The sequence below is a fragment of the Coregonus lavaretus genome, assembly GCF_964263955.1.
Source record: "Coregonus lavaretus genome assembly, chromosome: 29".
NCBI lineage: Eukaryota > Metazoa > Chordata > Actinopteri > Salmoniformes > Salmonidae > Coregonus > Coregonus lavaretus.
Window position 1 is genome coordinate 14718771 of NC_140016.1, and position 20964 is coordinate 14739734.

A 20964-nucleotide genomic window follows, 5' to 3' on the forward strand; every position below is an offset into this window, starting at 1 on the left:
TACACTGTCGATTTTGCAGGTTTTCCTACTTACAAAGCATGTAGCGGTTTGTAATTTTTATCATAGGTACACTTCAACTGTGAGAGACGGAATCTAAAACAAAAATCCAGAAAATCACATTGTATGATTTTTAAGTAATTCACTTGCATTTTATTGCATGACATAAGTATTTGATACATCAGAAAAGCAGAACTTAATATTTGGTACAGAAATCTTTGTTTGCAATTACAGAGATCATACGTTTCCTGTAGGTCTTGACCAGGTTTGCACACACTGCAGCAGGGATTTTGGCCCACTCCTCCATACAGACCTTCTCCAGATCCTTCAGGTTTCGGCGCTGTCGCTGGGCAATACGGACTTTCAGCTCCCTCCAAAGATTTTCTATTGGGTTCAGGTCTGGAGACTGGCTAGGCCACTCCAGGACCTTGAGATGCTTCTTACGGAGCCACTCCTTAGTTGCCCTGGCTGTGTGTTTTGGGTCGTTGTCATGCTGGAAGACCCAGCCACGACCCATCTTCAATGCTCTTACTGAGGGAAGGAGGTTGTTGGCCAAGATCTCGCGATACATGGCCCCATCCATCCTCCCCTCAATACGGTGCAGTCGTCCTGTCCCCTTTGCAGAAAAGCATCCCCAAAGAATGATGTTTCCACCTCCATGCTTCACGGTTGGGATGGTGTTCTTGGGGTTGTACTTATCCTTCTTCTTTCTCCAAACACGGCGAGTGGAGTTTAGACCAAAAAGCTCTATTTTTGTGTCATCAGACCACATGACCGTCTCCCATTCCTCCTCTGGATCATCCAGATGGTCATTGGCAAACTTCAGACAGGCCTGGACATGCGCTGGCTTGAGCAGGGGGACCTTGCATGCGCTGCAGGATTTTAATCCATGACGGCGTAGTGTGTTACTAATGGTTTTCTTTGAGACTGTGGTCCCAGCTCTCTTCAGGTCATTGACCAGGTCCTGCCGTGTAGTTCTGGGCTGATCCCTCACCTTCCTCATGATCATTGATGCCCCACGAGGTGAGATCTTGCATGGAGCCCCAGACCGAGGGTGATTGACCGTCATCTTGAACTTCTTCCATTTTCTAATAATTGCGCCAACAGTTGTTGCCTTCTCACCAAGCTGCTTGCCTATTGTCCTGTAGCTCATCCCAGCCTTGTGCAGGTCTACAATTTTATCCCTGATGTCCTTACACAGCTCTCTGGTCTTGGCCATTGTGGAGAGGTTGGAGTCTGTTTGATTGAGTGTGTGGACAGGTGTCTTTTATACAGGTAACGAGTTCAAACAGGTGCAGTTAATACAGGTAATGAGTGGAGAAAAGGAGGGCTTCTTAAAGAAAAACTAACAGGTCTGTGAGAGCCGGAATTCTTACTGGTTGGTAGGTGATCAAATACTTATGTCATGCAATAAAATGCAAATGAATTACTTAAAAATCATACAATGTGATTTTCTGGATTTTTGTTTTAGATTCCGTCTCTCACAGTTGAAGTGTACCTATGATAAAAAATTACAGATCTCTACACGCTTTGTAAGTAGGAAAACCTGCAAAATCGGTAGTGTATCAAATACTTGTTCTCCCCACTGTATATCACCCCAATAGAATCCCCATACTTTAACAATGACAGCTTCGCCATCCTAGAGGGCGAGATCAACCATTTCCAGGCCCAGGGACATGTACTAGTCTGTGTTGACCTAAAAGCCAGAACTGGACAAGAACCTGAACTCTCAGTACACAGGGGGACAAACACCTACCTGGAGGTGACAGTATTCCCTCCCAAATATGCCCCCCTAGACACAACTATGACAAAACAACCAACAAAAATGGGTCACAACTCCTGCAGCTCTGTCGCACGCTGGGTATGTATATAGTCAATGGTAGGCTTCGAGGAGACTCCTATGGTAGGTACAACTACAGCTCATCCCTTGGCAGTAGTACTGTAGATTACTTCATCACTGACCTCAACCCAGAGTCTCTCAGAGCGTTCACAGTCAGCCCACTAACACCCCTATCAGACCACAGCAAAATCACAGTCTACCTGAACAGAGCAGTACTCAATCATGAGGCATCAAAGCCAAAGGAACTGCACAATAATAAGAAATGCTATAGATGGAAGGAAAGTAGCGTGGAAACCTACCAAAAAACAATTTGGCAACAAAACATTCAATCCCATTTAGACAACTTCATGGACAAAACATTTCACTGTAATAGTGAAGGTGTAAACTTGGCAGTAGAAAGCCTAAACAGTATATTTGACCTTTCAGCTTCCCTATCAAATCTAAACATTTCAAGCAGACAACCTAAGAAAATTAACAACAATGACAAATGGTTTGATGAAGAATGCAAAAACCTAAGAAAGAAATTGAGAAACCTATCCCGCCAAAAATATAGAGACCCAGAAAACCTGAGTCTACAGATATACACTACGGAAAAATAAGGAACAGCACGTCAGAAATCAGCTCAATGTAATTGAAGAGTCCATAGACTCTAACCACTTCTGGGAAAATTGGAAAACACTAAACAAACACAAAGAGTTCTAAAATGGAGATGTGTGGATAAACCACTTCTCCAATCTTTTTGGCTCTATAACAAAGAATAAACAGCAAAAACATATACGTGATCAATTACAAATCGTAGAATCAGCTATTAAAGACTACCAGAACCCACTGGATTCTCCAATTACATTGAATGAACTACAGGACAAAATACAAACCCTCCAACCCAAAAAGGCCTGTGGTGTTGATGGTATCCTACATGAAATGATAAAATATACAGACCACAAATTCCAATTGGCTATACTTAAACTCTTTAACATCATCCTCAGCTCTGGCATTTTCCCCAATATTTGGAACCAAGGACCGATAACCCTAATCCACAAAAGTGGAGACAAATTTGACCCCAATAACTACCGTGTGATATGCGTCAACAGCAACCTTGGGAAAATTCATTATCATTAACAGCAGACTTGTACATTCCCTCAGTGAAAACAATGTACTGAGCAAATGTCAAATTGGCTTTTTACCAAATTACTGTACGACAGACCACGTATTCACACTACCCTGCACACCCTAATTGACAAACAAACAGAACAAAGGCAAAGTCTTCTCATGCTTTCTTGACTTCAAAAAAGCTTTTGACTCAATTTGGCATGAGGGTCTGCTATACAAATTGATGGAAAGTGGTTTTGGGGGAAAAACATACGACGTTATAAAATTCATGTACACAAACAACGGTGCACGGTTAAAATGAGCAAAAAACACACATTTCTTTCCACAGGGCCATGGGGTGAGACAGGGATGCAGCTTAAGCCCCACCCTCTTCAACATATATATCAACGAATTGGCGAGGGCACTAGAACAGACAGCAGCACCCGGCCTCACCCTACTAGAATCTGAAGTCAAATGTCTAATGTTTGCTGATGATCTGGTGCTTCTGTCCCCAACCAAGTATAATGGCGCCGGAGAAGATGGCTGCCGTTTTACAGATTGTACTATTATGTATGTTTTTCCGCGTTATTTGTAATTTATTTTGTACATAATGTTTCTGCCATCGTCTCTTATAACCAAAAAGAGCTTCTGGATATCAGGACAGCGATTACTCACCTCGTATTGGACAAATATATTTTCTTCAACGAGGCGGCAGCGAAGGATATCCTACAGACACCTGACAAGGCCCAAATCCCCGTCATTCACATGAGGAAGAGACGGAGATATCGTGGACGTAGGTCGGGGTGCCTTGTAAGGATCCGGCGGCAAGCGAGTAAACTGCCGCTCCCATCAATCCTATTAGCCAATCTTCAATCATTTGGGAATAAATTGGATGACCTAAGATTACGGTTATCCTACCAACGGGACATTAAAAACTGTAATATCTTATGTTTCACCGAGTCGGGGCTGAACGACGACATGGACAACATACAGCTAGCGGGCTATACGCTACATCGGCAGGATAGAAAGGCTGACTCCGGTAAGACAAGGGGTGGCGGTCTGTGTATATTTGTAAACAACAGCTGGTGCACAAAATCAAATACTAAGGAAGTCTCGAGGTTTTGCTCGCCTGAGGTAGAGTATCTTATGATAAGCTGTAGACCACACTATTTACCAAGAGAGTTTTCATCTATATTTTTCATAGCTGTCTATTTACCACCACAAACCAATGCTGCCATTAAGATTGCACTGAATGAGCTGTATAAGGCCATAAGTCAACAGGAAAACGCTCATCCAGAGGCAGCGCTCCTAGTGGCCGGGGACTTTAATGCAGGGAAACTTAAATCCGTTCTACCTAATTTCTACCAACATGTTAAATGTGCAACCAGAGAAAAAAAAAAAAAAACTCTAGACCACCTTTACTCCACACACAGAGACGCATACAAAGCTCTCCCTCACCCTCCATTTGGCAAATCTGCCCATAACTCTATCCTCCTGATTCCTGCTTATAAGCAAAAACTAAAGAAGGAAGCACCAGTGACTCGGTTAATAAAAAAAGTGGTCAGATGACGCAGATGCTAAGCTACAGGACTGTTTTGCTAGCACAGACTGGAACATGTTCCGGAATTCTTCAGACAGCATTGAGGAGTACACCACATCAGTCACTGGCTTCATCAATAAGTGCATCGATGATGTCGTCCCCACAGTGACCGTACGTACATACCCCAACCAGAAGCCATGGATTACAGGAAACATCCGCACTGAGCTAAAGGGTAGAGCTGCCGCTTTCAAGGAGCGGGACTCTAACCCGGACGCTTATAAGAAATCCCGCTATGCCCTCCGACGAACCATCAACAGGCAAAGAGTCAATACAGGACTAAGATTGAATCGTACTACACCGGCTCTGACGCTCGTCGGATGTGGCAGGGCTTGAAAACTATTACAGACTACAAAGGGAAGCACAGCCGCGAGCTGCTCAGTGACACAAGACTTCCAGACGAGCTAAACCACTTCTATGCTCGCTTCGAGGCAAGCAACACTGAAGCATGCATGAGAGCACTAGCTGTTCCGGATGACTATGTGATCACGCTCTCCATAGCCGATGTGAGTAAGACTTTTAAGCAGGTCAACATTCACAAGGCCGCAGGGCCAGACGGATTACCAGGACGTGTACTCCGAGCATGTGCTGACCAACTGGCAAGTGTCTTCACTTACATTTTCAACATGTCCCTGACTGAGTCTGTAATACCAACATGTTTCAAGCAGACCACCATAGTCCCCGTGCCCAAGGACTCTAAGATAACCTGCCTAAATGACTACCGAACCATAGCACTGACGTCTATAGCCATGAAGTGCTTTGAAAGGCTATCCCAGAAACCCTAGACCCACTCCAATTTGCATACCGCCACAACAGATCCACAGATGATGCAATCTCTATTACACTCCACACTGCCCTTTCCCACCTGGACAAGAAGAACACCTACGTGAGAATGCTATTCATTGACTACAGCTCAGCATTCAACACCATAGTGCCCTCAAAGCTCATCACTAAGCTAAGGATCCTGGGACTAAACACCTCCCTCTGCAACTGGATCCTGGACTTCCTAACGGGCCACCCCCAGGTGGTAAGGGTAGGTAACAACACATCTGCCACACTGATCCTCAACACGGGGGCCCCTCAGGGGTGCGTGCTCAGTCCCCTCCTGTACTCCCTGTTCACCCATGACTGCATGGCCAGGCACGACTCCAACACCATCATTAAGTTTGCCGACGACACAACAGTGGTAGGCCTGATCACCGACAACGATGAGACAGCCTATAGGGAGGAGGTCAGAGACCTGGCCGTGTGGTGCCAGGATAACAACCTCTCCCTCAATGTGACCAAGACAAAGGAGATGATTGTGGACTACAGGAAAAAAAAAAAGAGGACTGCGCACGCCCCCATTCTCATCGACGGGGCTGTAGTGGAACAGGTTGAGTGCTTCAAGTTCCTTGGTGTCCACATCACCAACGAACTATCATGGTCCAAACACACCAAGACAGTCGTGAAGCCTATTCCCCCTCAGGAGACTGAAAAGATTTGGCTTGGGTCCTCAGATCGTCAAAAAATTCTACAGCTGCACCATCGAGAGCATCCTGACTGGTTGCATCACCGCCTGGTATGGCAACTGCTTGGCCTCCGACCGCAAGGCACTACAGAGGGTAGTGCGTACGGCCCAGTACATCACTGGGGCATTCCTGCCATCCAGGACCTCTATACCAGGCGGTGTCAGAGGAAGGCCCTCAAAATTGTCAAAGACTCCAGCCACCCTAGTCATAGACTGTTCTCTCTGCTACCGCACGGCAAGCGGTACCGGAGTGCCAAGTCTAGGTCCAAAAGACTTCTCAACAGCTTCTACCCCCAAGCCATAAGACTCCTGAAGAGCTAATCATGGCTACCTGGACTATTTGCACTGCCCCCCCCACCCCATCTTTTTACGCTGCTGCTACTCTGTTAATTATTTATGCATAGTCACTTTAACTCTACCCACATGTACATATTACTTCAACTACCTCAACTAGCCAGTGCCCCCGCACATTGACTCTGCACCGGTACCCCCCTGTATATATAGCCTCCCTACTGTTATTGTATTTTACTTCTGCTCTATTTTTCTCAACACTATTTTGTTGTTTTGTTCTACTTTTTTATTTAAAATAAATGCACTGTTGGTTAAGGGCTGTAAGTAAGCATTTCACTGTAATGTCTGCACCTGTTGTATGCGGCACATGTGGCCAATACAATTTGATTTGATTTGAGTTGATTTGAGAAGGAGGGCCTACAGCAGCACCTAGATCTTCTGCACAGATTCTGTCAGACCTGGGCCCTGACAGTAAATCTCAGTAAGACAAAAATAATGGTGTTCCAAAAAAGGTCCAGTTGCCAAGACCACAAATATGAATTCCATCTAGACACCGTTGCCCTAGAGCACACAAAAACCTATACCTCAGACTAAACATCAGCGCCACAGGTAACTTCCACAAAGCTTTGAATGATCTGAGAGACAAGGCAAGAAGGGCCTTCTATGCCATCAAAAGGAACATAAAATTTGACATACCAATTAGGATCTGGTTAAAAATACTTGAATCAGTTATAGAACCCATTGCCCTTTATGGTTGTGAGGTCTGGGGTCCGCTCACCAACCAATAATTAACTAAATGGGACAAACACCAAATTGAGACTCTGCATGCAGAGCAGAATTAGGCCAATACCCGCTAATTATCAAAATCCAGAAAAGAGCCGTTAAATTCTACAACCACCTAAAAGGAAGCGATTCCCAAACCTTCCATAACAAAGCCATCAGCTACAGAGAGATTAACCTGGAGAAGAGTCCCCTAAGCAAGCTGGTCCTGGGGCTCTGTTCACAAACACAAACAGACCACACAGAGCCCCAGGACAGCAACACAATTAGATCCAACCAAATCATGAGAAAACATAAAGAGAATTGGAAAGAATTAACGAAAAAACAGTGTAAACTAGAATACTATTTGGCCCTAAACAGAGAGTACACCGTGGCAGAATACCTGAACACTGTGACTGACCCAAAATTAAGGAAAGCGTTGACTATGTACAGACTCAGTGAGCATAGCCTTGCTATTGAGGAAGGTCGCCGTAGGCAGACCTGGCTCTCAAGAGAAGACAGGCTATGTGCACACTGCCCACAAAATGAGGTAGAAACTGAGCTGCACTTCCTAACCTCCTGCCAAATGTGTGACCATATTAGAGACACATATTTCCCTCAGATTACAAAGACCCACAAAGAATTCGAAAACAAATCCAATTTTGATAAACTCCCATATCTATTTGGTGAAATACCACAGTGTGCCATCACAGCAGCAACTTGTGTGAGTGTAATGTTTACTGTTAACTTTTTATTGTTTATTTCACTTTTGTTTATCCATTTCACTTGCTTTGGCAATGTAAACATATGTTTCCCATGCCAATAAAGCCCCTTGAATTGAATTCAATTGAGAGAGACAGCGAGAGATAGAGACAGAGGGAGAGAGAGAGAGGAGACAGAGAGAGACACAGAGAGACAAATATAGAGAGAGAGAGAGAGCAAGAGAGCGAGTGTGGAAGGACAAAGATCTCTGGATTAGTCTCACTGACAGGGACCCGGTCCAACAAGGTCTGGATTAGTCTCACTGACTGGGACCCGGTCCAACAAGGTCTGGATTAGTAAAGAGAGGGATGATGAGGGATGAAGTGGAGGAAGGATGGATGGATGGAGAGCTCCTACTTACCATGGCCTCTCCCCTGCAGGTGCATACATGTGAAGTCTATGAGGGGGAGATGGTTTGGGGATGGTGCTGATGGAGTAGGGAGGAGGGAGAGGGGAGAGAGATAGCAGAGAACACCGCCGTGAGCTGAGGTTTCAGGCAACCAGCTTGAGCAAGCATTCTAAGATACTTTCTAAGGCACTTTCATACCTAGCTAGCAAGCACAACCCATAATTAATTAATCACTTGCATCCATTTTACTTGGAAATGAATTTGGTTAGTCTCCACTAACTTCACCCCATCACTATCCTAACTGTCCCCTTGGGAACATTGTGTATTAAGCACAAAACAACCATGGAGAGAAGGTTACCTTCCCACTGGCTGTGGGGGAAGATGCGGTGGGGTTGGTGGGAGCTGGGGCAGCTGGCAGGGTGAGAGGGGTATCCCTTGGCGTCTGTGTTGGCATTCTGGTCACACTCACACACATCAGAGTCCTGGATGGAGAGAGAGGGTTAAACAGCGTACAGTAGACCCTAGTCCTGAAGAAGGCATTGTCACAGACACTTACACAGGTGATGAGATCAGCCTGGTCCATCTTCCCACAGGCTTGGTTTTCTCGCCTGCAACAAGAGAGAGAGACACGTGAATAATGGTCCATTTGAACTACAGAGGCATGTATGATGGTTGACCTCATTGGAGATTTTAATGTTTTTTAAATGTTTTAATCTATTTTCACCGTTATGCACAATGTATTATAGTGACCGTTGATCAGCTGACTATAACTGACGACAACAGTCATGGACAGGCGTGTGTGTATGCTTGCTTTATGTTGAGCCCAATGAGGAGCGGAGGGAGGATGACGCCGACATGATGTGTCAAGTGTCCTCCACTCCACAGCACCAGACAGACAACATGACAGTCTCATGTCTCGGGCTATTTACAGAAGAATGCCTCCCTCCCTCCAATCTAGTCACCGAAGATGGCTCACATCACATCAGTCTTTCCCAAACCACGTTAGGGCTGTTTGTGTTCTATGTAATAACTAAAACAAAACACTCACACAAAGCCCCCAAGTCCAGATTAGCATACAACTTGTTTGATTGAATACCAGCCATCAGCCTTCTCTGGGAAGGCAGGAAGTAAAGTAGACAGCAAAGCCTTGGCGTTTTAAGCCGTTGAGGTAATTGTGGATTTTAACAAAACAATGAAATGCTTCAAAGCCAACCTGGCCGTGTTGATATTGTTCTCTGCGTCTATGAGAGCCTCGGCGGCGTCCAGGTCTATTCCAGAACTCTCTTCCAGGGTGGCGTTGTGAGAGTCACAATCCTGGACCTCCTGGGAGAAAACATAGAAACAACATCTCAAGTATTAGACTGCCCTAATTTCTTACACACACAACACATTGAAGAGTAGCCACTTGCCAATTAGTACCCTTAAGCACAGCCCAACATGTAGGCTCTCTGTCAAATGGAGGCACCATTAACAGCAAACTGTGAGGTTATATTGATGAGATGTTATAGCTTGAATTCCTGGAAGGTGGCCTCCTTTCCTTTCTAGTAAGTGGGTGAAGATGGCCCTGTATGTATACATGTATGGAGAGGGGAGGATTGTCTGTGGTCTGAACAGGTGTTGCGGTTATTCTTTGGGTGCAGGCAGACTATTTAAAGAGGGTGACCCAATTCATGGAGAGGGTCCCACCTCTGGGCTGAGGAGCTGTGGAGCCCAGCCAGCAGCCAGCTCTGTGGTGGTGGAGGAAAGAGGGAGAAGTTGGGCAGACGTCAGCAGAAACTAGCTGCCATTTTATCTTGGGTTCACCCAGCCTCTATCCAAGGCCACTAGCCAGGAGAGTTAAAATGGTGCCCAGGAACACTGATGGACCAATGATCTGCCATGTCAGAAGACACTAGTCACCTACAAAGATTTCTTCAGATGTCTCCCCCCAAATCCATGACATGCCATCATCTTATGCTATATAGGCTAAATCTGATTCTGTGTCGGATATCTAAATTGAATTGGCAGTTATCTAGAGTGCGTGATGGTGATTGCCAGGCAGGACTGGCTGTGCTCGGGGAGAACAGAACAGTGTATGTATCTGACAAACCTCCTCGTCTCCCAGCACCCCGGCCCTCCTAGGAGAATGACATCTTTGTTATGGGCCACACAAAAGGCCATGCTGATAGCAACAAGCATCAACCTTGTAATGAATCGATAGCGACAGGGCTCGGTATGGTAAACATTAAATATTTTTCTGACGGCCAGAGCATGTGGAGTTGTTTGTCTGCGGTGTGTCTGCGGTGTGTGTGACTCTACAGTATGACTGACCTGTTGGTCCTCAGGGCTGTGCTCTGAGTGCTGTTCTGTCTCTGGGGCTGACAGGGGACTGCTTGTTGGGCCCTCCTCACTCTCACACAGGCCCTCTTCTACATGGCCCTCGCATGGCCCCGGCCCTGCCACTGGCCTCTCACTGGGGCCCACCCTGTGGGGACCAAACAAATCATTAGCCACAATAAACCCTCATGGAGCAACAATCAGCATTGCTGGCTGTCAGCTGTGGTAACTGTTCAGAATCTACAGTATGGGTGAACAGGGTGACAGGGGAATGCGTGTTAGAGTGACTGGCTATAAGTGGGCATGTTTGGATACATGTCGTTCTGTACGTGTCGAAATAGTGCAATGTTTTGTGAGTACATGTAAGTGTGTGTGTGTGTGTACGTGTGTGTGTGTGTACACTGCTCACCCTTGGCTCTCATAGATGATCTCATGGTTGATGGAGCTCTTGAGGTAAAAGAAGTGCTGTCCCACCGTTGCACGGATGGTCCTCTTTATAATGCTGCAGAAACAACACAAGCCCAAATTATTAACTTCTGTTGCCACAGTACTAACCCTCTGAATCCATCTAATCAGGAGCATTAGCAGCTGAGTTGAAACGGTCTGCGACACATTTCCTGCTCTTTGGCAGGTTTATTAAAGTCAACCAGGGAAAAGTCCTGTGATATATAATGCAGCACTATCTGAACTAAGCACCAAACTCCCTGCTCATTAAGCTGTACTGAACTCTGCTTTATTCCTGGCTTCAGAAGTGTGAATACAGGGATAAAGGGTTAGCTTTAGCATAGCCATCTATGAGGAGACAAGTGGTTGGTCAAGCCAAAGCAGCTCCTGGCAAGAGCCCAATTACAAGACTGTGTAGAGACCTGGTCACCAATGTGTGGTATGTTGAGCCCAATAGATATGCATGTACATCATTGGTTGAGCTCTCCAGGATAGCCAATAGATATGCAAGTACATCATTGGTTGAGCTCTCCAGGATAGCCAATAGATATGCATGTACAGTGCATTCAGAAAGTATTCAGACCCCTTGACTTTTTCCACATTTTGTTACGTTACAGCCTTATCCTAAAATTGATGAAATAGTTCCCCCCCCTCAATCAATCTACACACAATAGCCCATAATGACAAAGCAAAAACAGGTTTTTAGAAATGTTAGTAAAAAAAAAAAAGAAAAAAAAAAAGATATATATAACATTTACATAAGTATTCAGACCCTTTACTCAGTACCTTGTTGAAGCACCTTTGGCAGCGATTACAGCCTCGAGTCTTCTTGGGTATGACGCTACAAGCTTGGCACACCTGTACTTGGGGAGTTTCTCCCATTCTTCTCTGCAGATCCTCTCAAGCTCTGTCAGGTAGGATGTGGAGCATCGCTGCACAGCTTTTTTCAGGTCTCTCCAGAGATGTTCGATCGGGTTCAAGTCCGGGCCACTCAAGGACATTCAGAGACTTGTCCCAAAGCCACTCCTGCGTTGTCTTGGCTGTGTGCTTAGGGTCGTTGTTCTGTTGGAAGGTGAACCGTCGCCCCAGTCTGAGGTCCTGAGTGCACTGGAGCAGGTTTTCATCGAGGATCTCTGTACTTTTCTCCGTTCAGCTTTCCCTCGATCCTGACAAGTCTCTACGTCCCTGCCCCAGAAAAAACATCTCACAGTATGATGCTACCACCACCATGTTTCACTGTACGGATGGTGCCATGTTTCCTCCAGACGTGACACTTGGCATTCAGGCCAAGAGTTCAATCTTGGTTTCACCAGACTAGAGAATTTTGTTTCTCATGGTCCGAGAGTCCTTTAGGTGCCTTTTGGCAAACTCCAAGCGGGCTGTCACGTGCCTTTTACTGAGGAGTAGCCTCCGTCTGGGCACTCTACCATAAAGGCCTGATTGGTGGAGTGCTGCAGAGATGGTTGTCCTTCTGGAAGGTTCTCCCATCTCCACAGAGGAACTCTGGAGCTCTGTCAGAGTGACCATCGGGTTCTTGGTCACCTCCCTGACCAATGCCCTTCTCTCCCAATTGTCCAGTTTGGCCGGGCGGCCAGTTCTAGGAAAAGTCTTGGTGGCCCCAAACTTTTTCCATTTAAGAATGATGGAGGTCACTGTGTTCTTGGGGACCTTCAATGCTGCAGAAATGTTTTGGTACCCTTCCCCAGATCTGTGCCTCGACACAATCCTGTCTCGGAGCTCTATGGACAATTCCTTCGACCTCATGGCTTGGTTTTTGCTCTGACATGCACTGTCAACTGTGGGACCTTATATAGACAGTTGTGTGCCTTTCCAAATCATGTCCAATCAATTGAATTTACCACAGGTGGACTCCAATCAAGTTGAGAGCTCCAAGACACAACAAAACATTTGGCTCACTGTATTACATTTGTTTTCATGACGGTCTTCATCCATAACCGTCGGTTACACGTTTATACGGTATTGTGCCAGCCCTGTGTGTGTGTGAGCTCCAGTGGAAACTCAGTGCAGTGGAGCGTCTGCTAAATGAATAAAATGTAAATATAAGTAACCCAACAGGTATTTCCTAATCTGGGCACGTCATGAAAACAACTCAGCCTAGAGAGGGAAGTACATCCAGAGGACCAGGTATCAACAGTTATCACACCTCTGGAGAGCACTGCATGAGAGCACTGCATGAGAGCACTTCATGAGAGCACGCACACATGCATGTCCTTTCCTTATGTCATTCATTTCACTCCTCTCAATCACCACTCCCAGGAGCCACCAAGGGTGGGCAGAGGGCAGGCACACAGGACAGGCGGGCAGGCAGAGGCCTTTTACTGTACATAGTAAGCCCTTCCTGCTGCCACACAAATACAGGGTCCCTTCCACTGATGTGGGACGCCGCCTGCCTCCCTGCTCATCAGGCAGATTCAGCAGTATGCGCCCTCCCGGCTCATAAACAAAGTGTTGCATGCCAGGAATCTGTGCTTACATAACACCCTGACCCTGCTGGTTATCCCGCCACTGTTAGCGCCCGTGTCGGGTTTAGCCAGAGTTTCCGTTTGGGGGGCAACTAAAGGGGCACTAAAGGTTGATATTGACAGGCTGGGTCACCTCCTCAAGCAATCCAATCAAACAAACAAACAGGCACAAAGGTTAACAGTAGAATGGTGTTACTGTACCTGTCAATAGCTCCATCCATCAGTGTATAGTAAGAACCATTCTATCTATTGACCAGCTAACACATGGGAGGTGGCCTAGCTGCCTAGAGACAGCCTGCCAAGCCCCATCCTATCCTGCCCCATCCTATCCTAGCCTGCCCTATCCTGCCCCATCCTATCCTATCCTGCCCCATCCTATCCTATCCTGCCCCATCCTATCCTATCCTGCCCCATCCTATCCTATCCTGTCCCATCCTATCCTATCCTGCCCCATCCTATCCTAGCCTGCCCTGTCCTGTCCTGCCCTATCCTAGCCTATCCTATCCTGCCCCATCCTATCCTAGCCTGCCCTATCCTGTCCCATCCTAGCTTATCCTATCCTGCCCCATCCTAGCCTATCCTATCCTAGCCTGCCCCATCCTATCCTAGCCTGCCCTGTCCTGTCCTGTCCCATCCTAGCTTATCCTATCCTGCCCCATCCTAGCCTAGCCTATCCCATCCTATCCTATCCTGCCCCATCCTATCCTATCCTATCCCATCCTATCCTATCCTATCCTGCCCCATCCTATCTTAGCCTGCCCTATCCTAGCCTATCCTATCCTGCCCTGTCCTATCCTATCCTGCTCTGTCCTAGCCTATCCTACTGGCCTTAGGCTGGAGCTGTGAAACCACTGACAGTAGAGACTCTGACTCACCACAGAATATTAGAGAGGTTCATCTCCATCTCCAGTATCACTTTTCATAGCCAACAGGACCTCCATATGCCAATAGGATTCAGAGTGCTCTCTCTCTCTAGTGTTAAATATATATCCCTTTGGTTCTCACCTCAGTCTCTGCCCAGCTGCTCAAATATCTCCAATAACACCTTAATTATTAACCTCCTCTCCTCCCTCCCTCTCCCCTCTTGTTTACTGAGAAGAAAGCAGCGCTCGGATTCCGCACTGACTGTGCAGTAAGAGGCATCAAACACTGAAGCCACAGGCTGTCAGAGACTACACAGGCAAGACACCCAGCCGCCCACCACCACACCTCCCCTTCTGACAGTTAAGTTAAACATACATGTAACTACTCCAGGCCCCGTGAAAAGTGTTAAGTAAAACTTCCAGCACACCTAGACATTGATGCCTTCGTTTGGACTTTGGCCAGCGACGCAGCCAGTATGGCTCAAGAGAGAAAGAGAGAGTAGAGTTGAATACTGGTCTACTGAGTTCAGATGACATAACCAGCACCATTCCATCTCACTGACTCCCAAGGTAGTCCTTATTCTGCAGTCAGCGTTGTTCTGTAAGTAGAACCTTCTCTCTCTGCTTGGGAAACAAAGAGCACTGTTGGATGTGGCCAGACACAGGCCAGAGAGCACAGCACAGAGAGATCTGTTACTGCATCTCCCACTCTGGATCATCCTACTACTTGTTCTGAATCAGATCAGACTCCCTCTCATCAGGCCTGTTTCCCAGACTGTGGAGAAATCAGCATGTGTGACTAGACAGAACACCAGCCAAGGTTTTTGGAGTCAAAGACAAAAAGCTTTACCAGCTTTAGAAAGCCTTGGAGCGCCTCATGCATTCGGCTAACGTAATGAGGTGATATAACCGTGCCAGCTTTGCCAAAGTGATTTGGGTAAGGAGGACTGCCATATAATCTGCCACATAGCTCTTTGACAAAGTAGATTGCTGACCTGACGTCCTGATCACAGGGAAAAGGGCTCCAAGTGGTAGTCAATCGATCAATAATATAATACTTTTACCAAAAATGTTTATTTTCAATTTACAATTTGTAGAAACAATGAGAATAGAAGAGTTCAGAACATTTGTGAAACATCACAGTACAGTTGAAAAATATATGGTAAATAGAAATCCAATATGGATGGTGTTAGGAGATACAGTTGAAGTCGGAAGTTTACATACACTTAGGTTGGAGTCATTAACACTCGTTTTTCAACCACTCCACAAATTTCTTGTTAAGAAACTATAGTTTTGGCAAATCGGTTAGGACATCTACTTTGTGCATGACACAAGTAATTTTTCCAACAATTGTTCACAGACAGATTATTTCACTTATAATTCACTGTATCACAATTCCAGTGGGTCAGAAGTTTACATATACTAAGTTGACTGTGCCTTTAAACAGCTTGGAAAATTCCAGAAAATGATGTCATGGCATTAGAAGCTTCTGATAGGCTAATCGACATCATTTGAGTCAATTGGAGGTGTACCTGTGGATGTATTTCAAGGCCTACCTTCAAACTCAGTGCATCTTTGCTTGACATCATGGGAAAATCAAAGGAAATCAGCCAAGACCTCAGAAAAAAAATTGGAGACCTCCACAAGTCTGGTTCATCCTTGGGAGCAATTTCCAAACGCCTGAAAGTACCACGTTCATCTGTACAAACAATAATACGCAAGTATAAACACCATGGGAACACGCAGCCGTCATAACGCTGAGGAAGGAGACGCATTCTGTCTCCTAGAGATTAACGTACTTTGGTGCAAAAAGTGCAAATCAATCCCAGAACAGCAGCAAAGGACCTTGTGAAGATGCTGGAGGAAACAGGTACAAGAGTATCTATATTCACAGTAAAACGAGTCCTATATCGACATAACCTGAAAGGCCGCTCAGCAAGGAAGAAGCCACTGCTCCAAAACCACCATAAAAAAGCCAGACTACAGTTTGCAACTGCACATGGGGACAAAGATCTTACTTTTTGGAGAAATGTCCTCTGGTCTGATGAAACAAAAATAGAAGTGTTTGGCCATAATGACCATCGTTATGTTTGGAGGAAAAAGGGGAAGGCTTGCAAGCCGAAGAACACCATCCCAACCGTGAAGCACGGGGGTGGCAGCATCATGCTGTGGGGGTGCTTTGCTGCAGGAAGGATTGGTGCACTTCACAAAATAGATGGCATCATGAGAAGGGACAATTATGTGGATATATTGAAGCAACATCTCAAGACATCAGTCAGGAAGTTAAAGCTTGGTCGCAAATGGGTCTTCCAAATGGACAATGACCCCAAGCATACTTCCAAAGTTGTGGCAAAATGGCTTAAGGACAACAAAGTCAAGGTATTGGAGTGGCCATCACAAAGCCCTGACCTCAATCCTATAGAACATTTGTGGGCAGAACTGAAAAAGCGTGTGCGTGCAAGGAGGCTTACAAACCTGACTCACACCAGCTCTGTGGGAAGCTTGTGGAAGGCTACCCGAAACGTTTGACCCAAGTTAAACAATTTAAAGGCAATGCTACCAAATACTAATTGAGTGTATATAAACTTCTGACCCACTGGGAATGTGATGAAATAAATAAAAGCTGAAATAAATCATTCTCGCTACTATTATTCTGACATTTCACATTCTTAAAATAAAGTGATGATGCTAACTGACCTAAAACAGGGAATTTTTACTAGGATTAAATGTCAGGAATTGTGAAAAACTGAGTTTAAATGTATTTGGCTAAGGTGTATGTAAACTTCCGACTTCAACTGTAGATGGGAGGGGTTGAATGGAGCTGAAGGTTGGGACTAATAACAACTAACAACTAATAACAACAAGATAACAAATAACAACAAAACAACTAATAACAACAAGATAACTAATGTAAAGCATTCTGTGTCCATAATAAGTATATACAGTGGGGAGAACAAGTATTTGATACACTGCCGATTTTGCAGGTTTTCCTACTTACAAAGCATGTAGAGGTCTGTAATTTTTATCATAGGTACACTTCAACTGTGAGAGCCGGAATCTAAAACAAAAATCCAGAAAATCACATTGTATGATTTTTAAGTAATTCATTTGCATTTTACCATAGTCACCGCATCAAAGGGACGGTGGACGTGGCCATGTACCGTCAAATCAGCCAGGGCATTGAAAATGGGTCGTGGATGGGTATTCCAGCATGACAATGACCCAAAACACACGGCCAAGGCAACAAAGGAGTGGCTCAAGAAGAAGCACATTAAGGTCCTGGAGTGGCCTAGCCAGTCTCCAGATCTTAATCCCATAGAAAATCTGTGGAGGGAGCTGAAGGTTCAAGTTGCCAAACGTCAGGCTCAAAACCTTAATGACTTGGAGAAGATCTGCAAAGAGGAGTGGGACAAAATCCCTCCTGAGATGTGTGCAAACCTGGTGGCCAACTACAAGAAACATCTGACCTCTGTGATTGCCAACAAGGGTTTTGCCACCAAGTACTAAGTCATGTTTTGTAGAGGGGTCAAATACTTATTTCCCTCATTTAAATGCAAATCAATTTATAAAATTTTTGACATGCGTTTTTCTGGATTTTGTTGTTCTTATGCTGTCTCTCACTGTTCAAATAAACCTACCATTAAAATTATAGACTGATCATGTCTTTGTCAGTGGGCAAACATACAAAATCAGCAGGGGATCAAATCCTTTTCCCCCTCACTGTATGTATATATATGTATGTATATGTATTTATATGTATATGTATGTGTATGTATATATATTTGCGAGAAAAAAAAAAATATGGGGGATTGGAAGTGATGCAGACAATTACATTGATGGAAGTTACAATCTATCTGCAATATTAAAGCTGATCGACCCCCCCAAAAAAGTAGATTGTTGACCTAGTGGTAGGTCAGACCAGTCTTCTTCCAAAATACAGGTAGCCTTTGACTCTTAAGCTCTTCAGGGAGACAAATGCTGCCATTCATCACACTGTTTCAGCAGGTACTTCAAGAAAAGCCCCGCCACACACACACACACACTCTCCCAGGATTGAGCATTCAGTTTTTAAACACCTCTTTTCCTCATCTCTGTGTATTAACACTAAACGTGTCTGTCAAATCAGACCTGCAACCTTCCTGTGGGGGTAGTAGTGGAGGTATAGAATTAGTCCCCTCTGATTAACAAGTACATCATTAACTACCTGGGCATGACCTCTCAGTGACATCATGGGGCTGTATTCATCTATCATAAACCATCATACACCACAAATAGCCCCTCGACACCACAGATTGAATACATCTCAAAACTGTATGTGACAATGCACACACGCTGTCAATCCTCCCTCTCATGCTTCCCACCCAGCCCCCCGGGACTTTACCTGTGCAGCAGAATTTCACACGCCATTTTCACAGGTTGTTGGTTGTGCTTGGTTAGTAGAGTCTGTCGTTTTTTGTGGGTTCTCTGGTTATCTGGACTGAGCATTATTGGCGATAAATTCTGTATGAGCAGGTCAAAGAGCAAACCCTGACTGCCTGGGAACATATTGTGGAGCTCTGTCCTTGGCTGGCTGGCTGGCTGACTGCGTCGTGTTGGGCTCAGCTGCAGTAAACAATCCAAAACCCTGCTCAAATACAGGGATGCCTGACACAACCAGGGAACCAGCCCCACTGGCCAATTACCTGGCCCGAGGGGGGCGGGCTTACCCGACCGACACCCAGTAAACACAGACTACATCACAGCAGCCCCACAATCACTAAACACACACATTGACACCCGTCACCCCCTGGTTTTTATATAACCTGCACATCACCCCTATGTCCGCTTCGCACCCATATCCTACTCAATCATAGTCTATTGGCAGAGCTGGCTCACTGGCAGGGCTGGCTCACTGGCAGAGCTGGCTCATTTATAGCTCCTGACTGGAGCTCAGCTAGGGGGACAGGATGGCCACTGGCCAGGCCACACCCAGACACTCAATCACAGGCTCTCTTTAGCCATTACCTCATATCTGTTTGTCTCAGAGTGATAAGGAACAAACACACAGAGATACACATCACATACAATCTCCATACATCCTGAGCCAGGTCACCAGCCCGCCTGAACTGACCATGATGGAATCAGTTCAGTGAGTTCCATGTGTTCTGAGAATGCTTCATCGTGTCCACTACCAGCAAAAGGTTCAGGCTTGTTCTTAATCTAGATTAATGTTTTGTTGAACCATTTATCATTGCTACCGTTGTTTAGTTGCGATAAAAGTAATCTTTCTTGGGTGTAAAGTGCATTAGAACTCCTAGCAAAGTAAGATAAGAAGTATGTCCAACTACTGTGGGCGAGAACTGATAACATATGTTATATGTGTTATCTAGGTCGCGTGGATACCATATTCCAAGCCAGGTAGTGCATATCAAAGCCAGAGGGGGTATATGGAATACATTCAGTAGGAGGCACTTGTTTTGATGGGCCCAGGCCACGACTGGAGCAGGTGTCCACCTTGTGGGGTGCCGCTAACCATGTAAACGCCTCTCAATGTGTCCACGATGAGTACTGGGCTATCACTCAGCCGTCCTCATGAAAGAGACAGCAAGTGCTCTGTTGACACAGATAAGAGCGGCAGGTTTCTGTGGCATGCAGTGGCCTCAGAGCCCTCATAAATAATGTCCACAGGCTCCTCAGGACAGGTCTGGCTGGAGAAAGTAGACCATGATAAGGAGGTGGAGTTTGGCCCAGGGGCTGCTGATCCTCTGGCTCTGACACTGTCCAAGTTCCAAATGACACCCTATTCCCTATATAGTGGTCCCTGGTCCTTATGGTCCCTGGTCAAAAGTGGTGCACTATGTAGGTAATAGGGTGGCATTTGGCTAGCTTTACAAGCCTGGCTGACCTGGTGGTGTTGTGGAGGAAGACATGCAGGCAGGCACTCATAGGAGCTGGTGAGGTGGACAGGGTGAGGGAAGGGGGAGAGGTGGAGGGTAGGAGGGGGGAGGTCTGTGACCCTGCCACCTCACTCAGACAGTCACTACGGCGCAAACAGCTGTTCACACATTCCCCTGTCTCGGACCTCTGCCAACATCATGTCTCAAGAACGCTGTTCCTCATCACCAGAGTTTATTTCTGTGCCCCATAAAAAATACTTTCCATGTAGTGGGGAACGGGATATATGGTGGACGGTCCAATGGGCTTGTATTTAGATTTGATGGGAGCTGTCGCTGAGATGTTGTCAGGGCACAATGGGGACAAGCGTAATGTCTCTCAGGGCTCAGCACAAACAAGTCAGCAAAGCCTGCAGTTTCTCCCTCCATGACTGAACGACATCGGACATGACCGGTCAAGTGTTACTGTTGATCGATGACCACCATCATCATAAGCAAAACTTGCCTATCCAAAAATTTAAGACAACATTATTTTTGTTTAGGATGGTGGTCAATTGTGTTGAATAAAAATATGAAAAATTAGGAACTTTTAAGACCATTTAATTGGACATTTATTTAAAAAAGACATGACAACTTAATACCGCACAGACATTCCTTCAAAAGCAGTACTGTGACTGCAGAATAATCGCAGGCATCACGGCAATAGTTGTGAGGGACACTGCCAGCCACTAGTTCTGTTGGTTGCCTTTTCATCTCTATTAATTGCAGTGCTTGCCCCAACTTCACCATTC

General features: G+C 45.6%; 1 protein-coding gene across 1 annotated transcript in view; it reads right to left on the minus strand.

Moving 5' to 3' along the window:
• LOC311105095 (protein FAM13B-like) overlaps positions 1-20964 on the minus strand; it is an 85642-nt gene that overhangs the window by 14338 nt on the left and 50340 nt on the right. Inside the window, exons 8-13 of the mRNA XM_084147096.1 lie at positions 10920-11012; positions 10505-10658; positions 9408-9517; positions 8751-8802; positions 8553-8676; positions 8207-8272 (exon numbers count right to left, since the gene is read on the minus strand). Of these exons, the coding sequence (XP_084003222.1) occupies positions 8207-8272; positions 8553-8676; positions 8751-8802; positions 9408-9517; positions 10505-10658; positions 10920-11012 (599 nt within the window). The remainder of the gene's footprint in view (positions 1-8206; positions 8273-8552; positions 8677-8750; positions 8803-9407; positions 9518-10504; positions 10659-10919; positions 11013-20964) is intronic.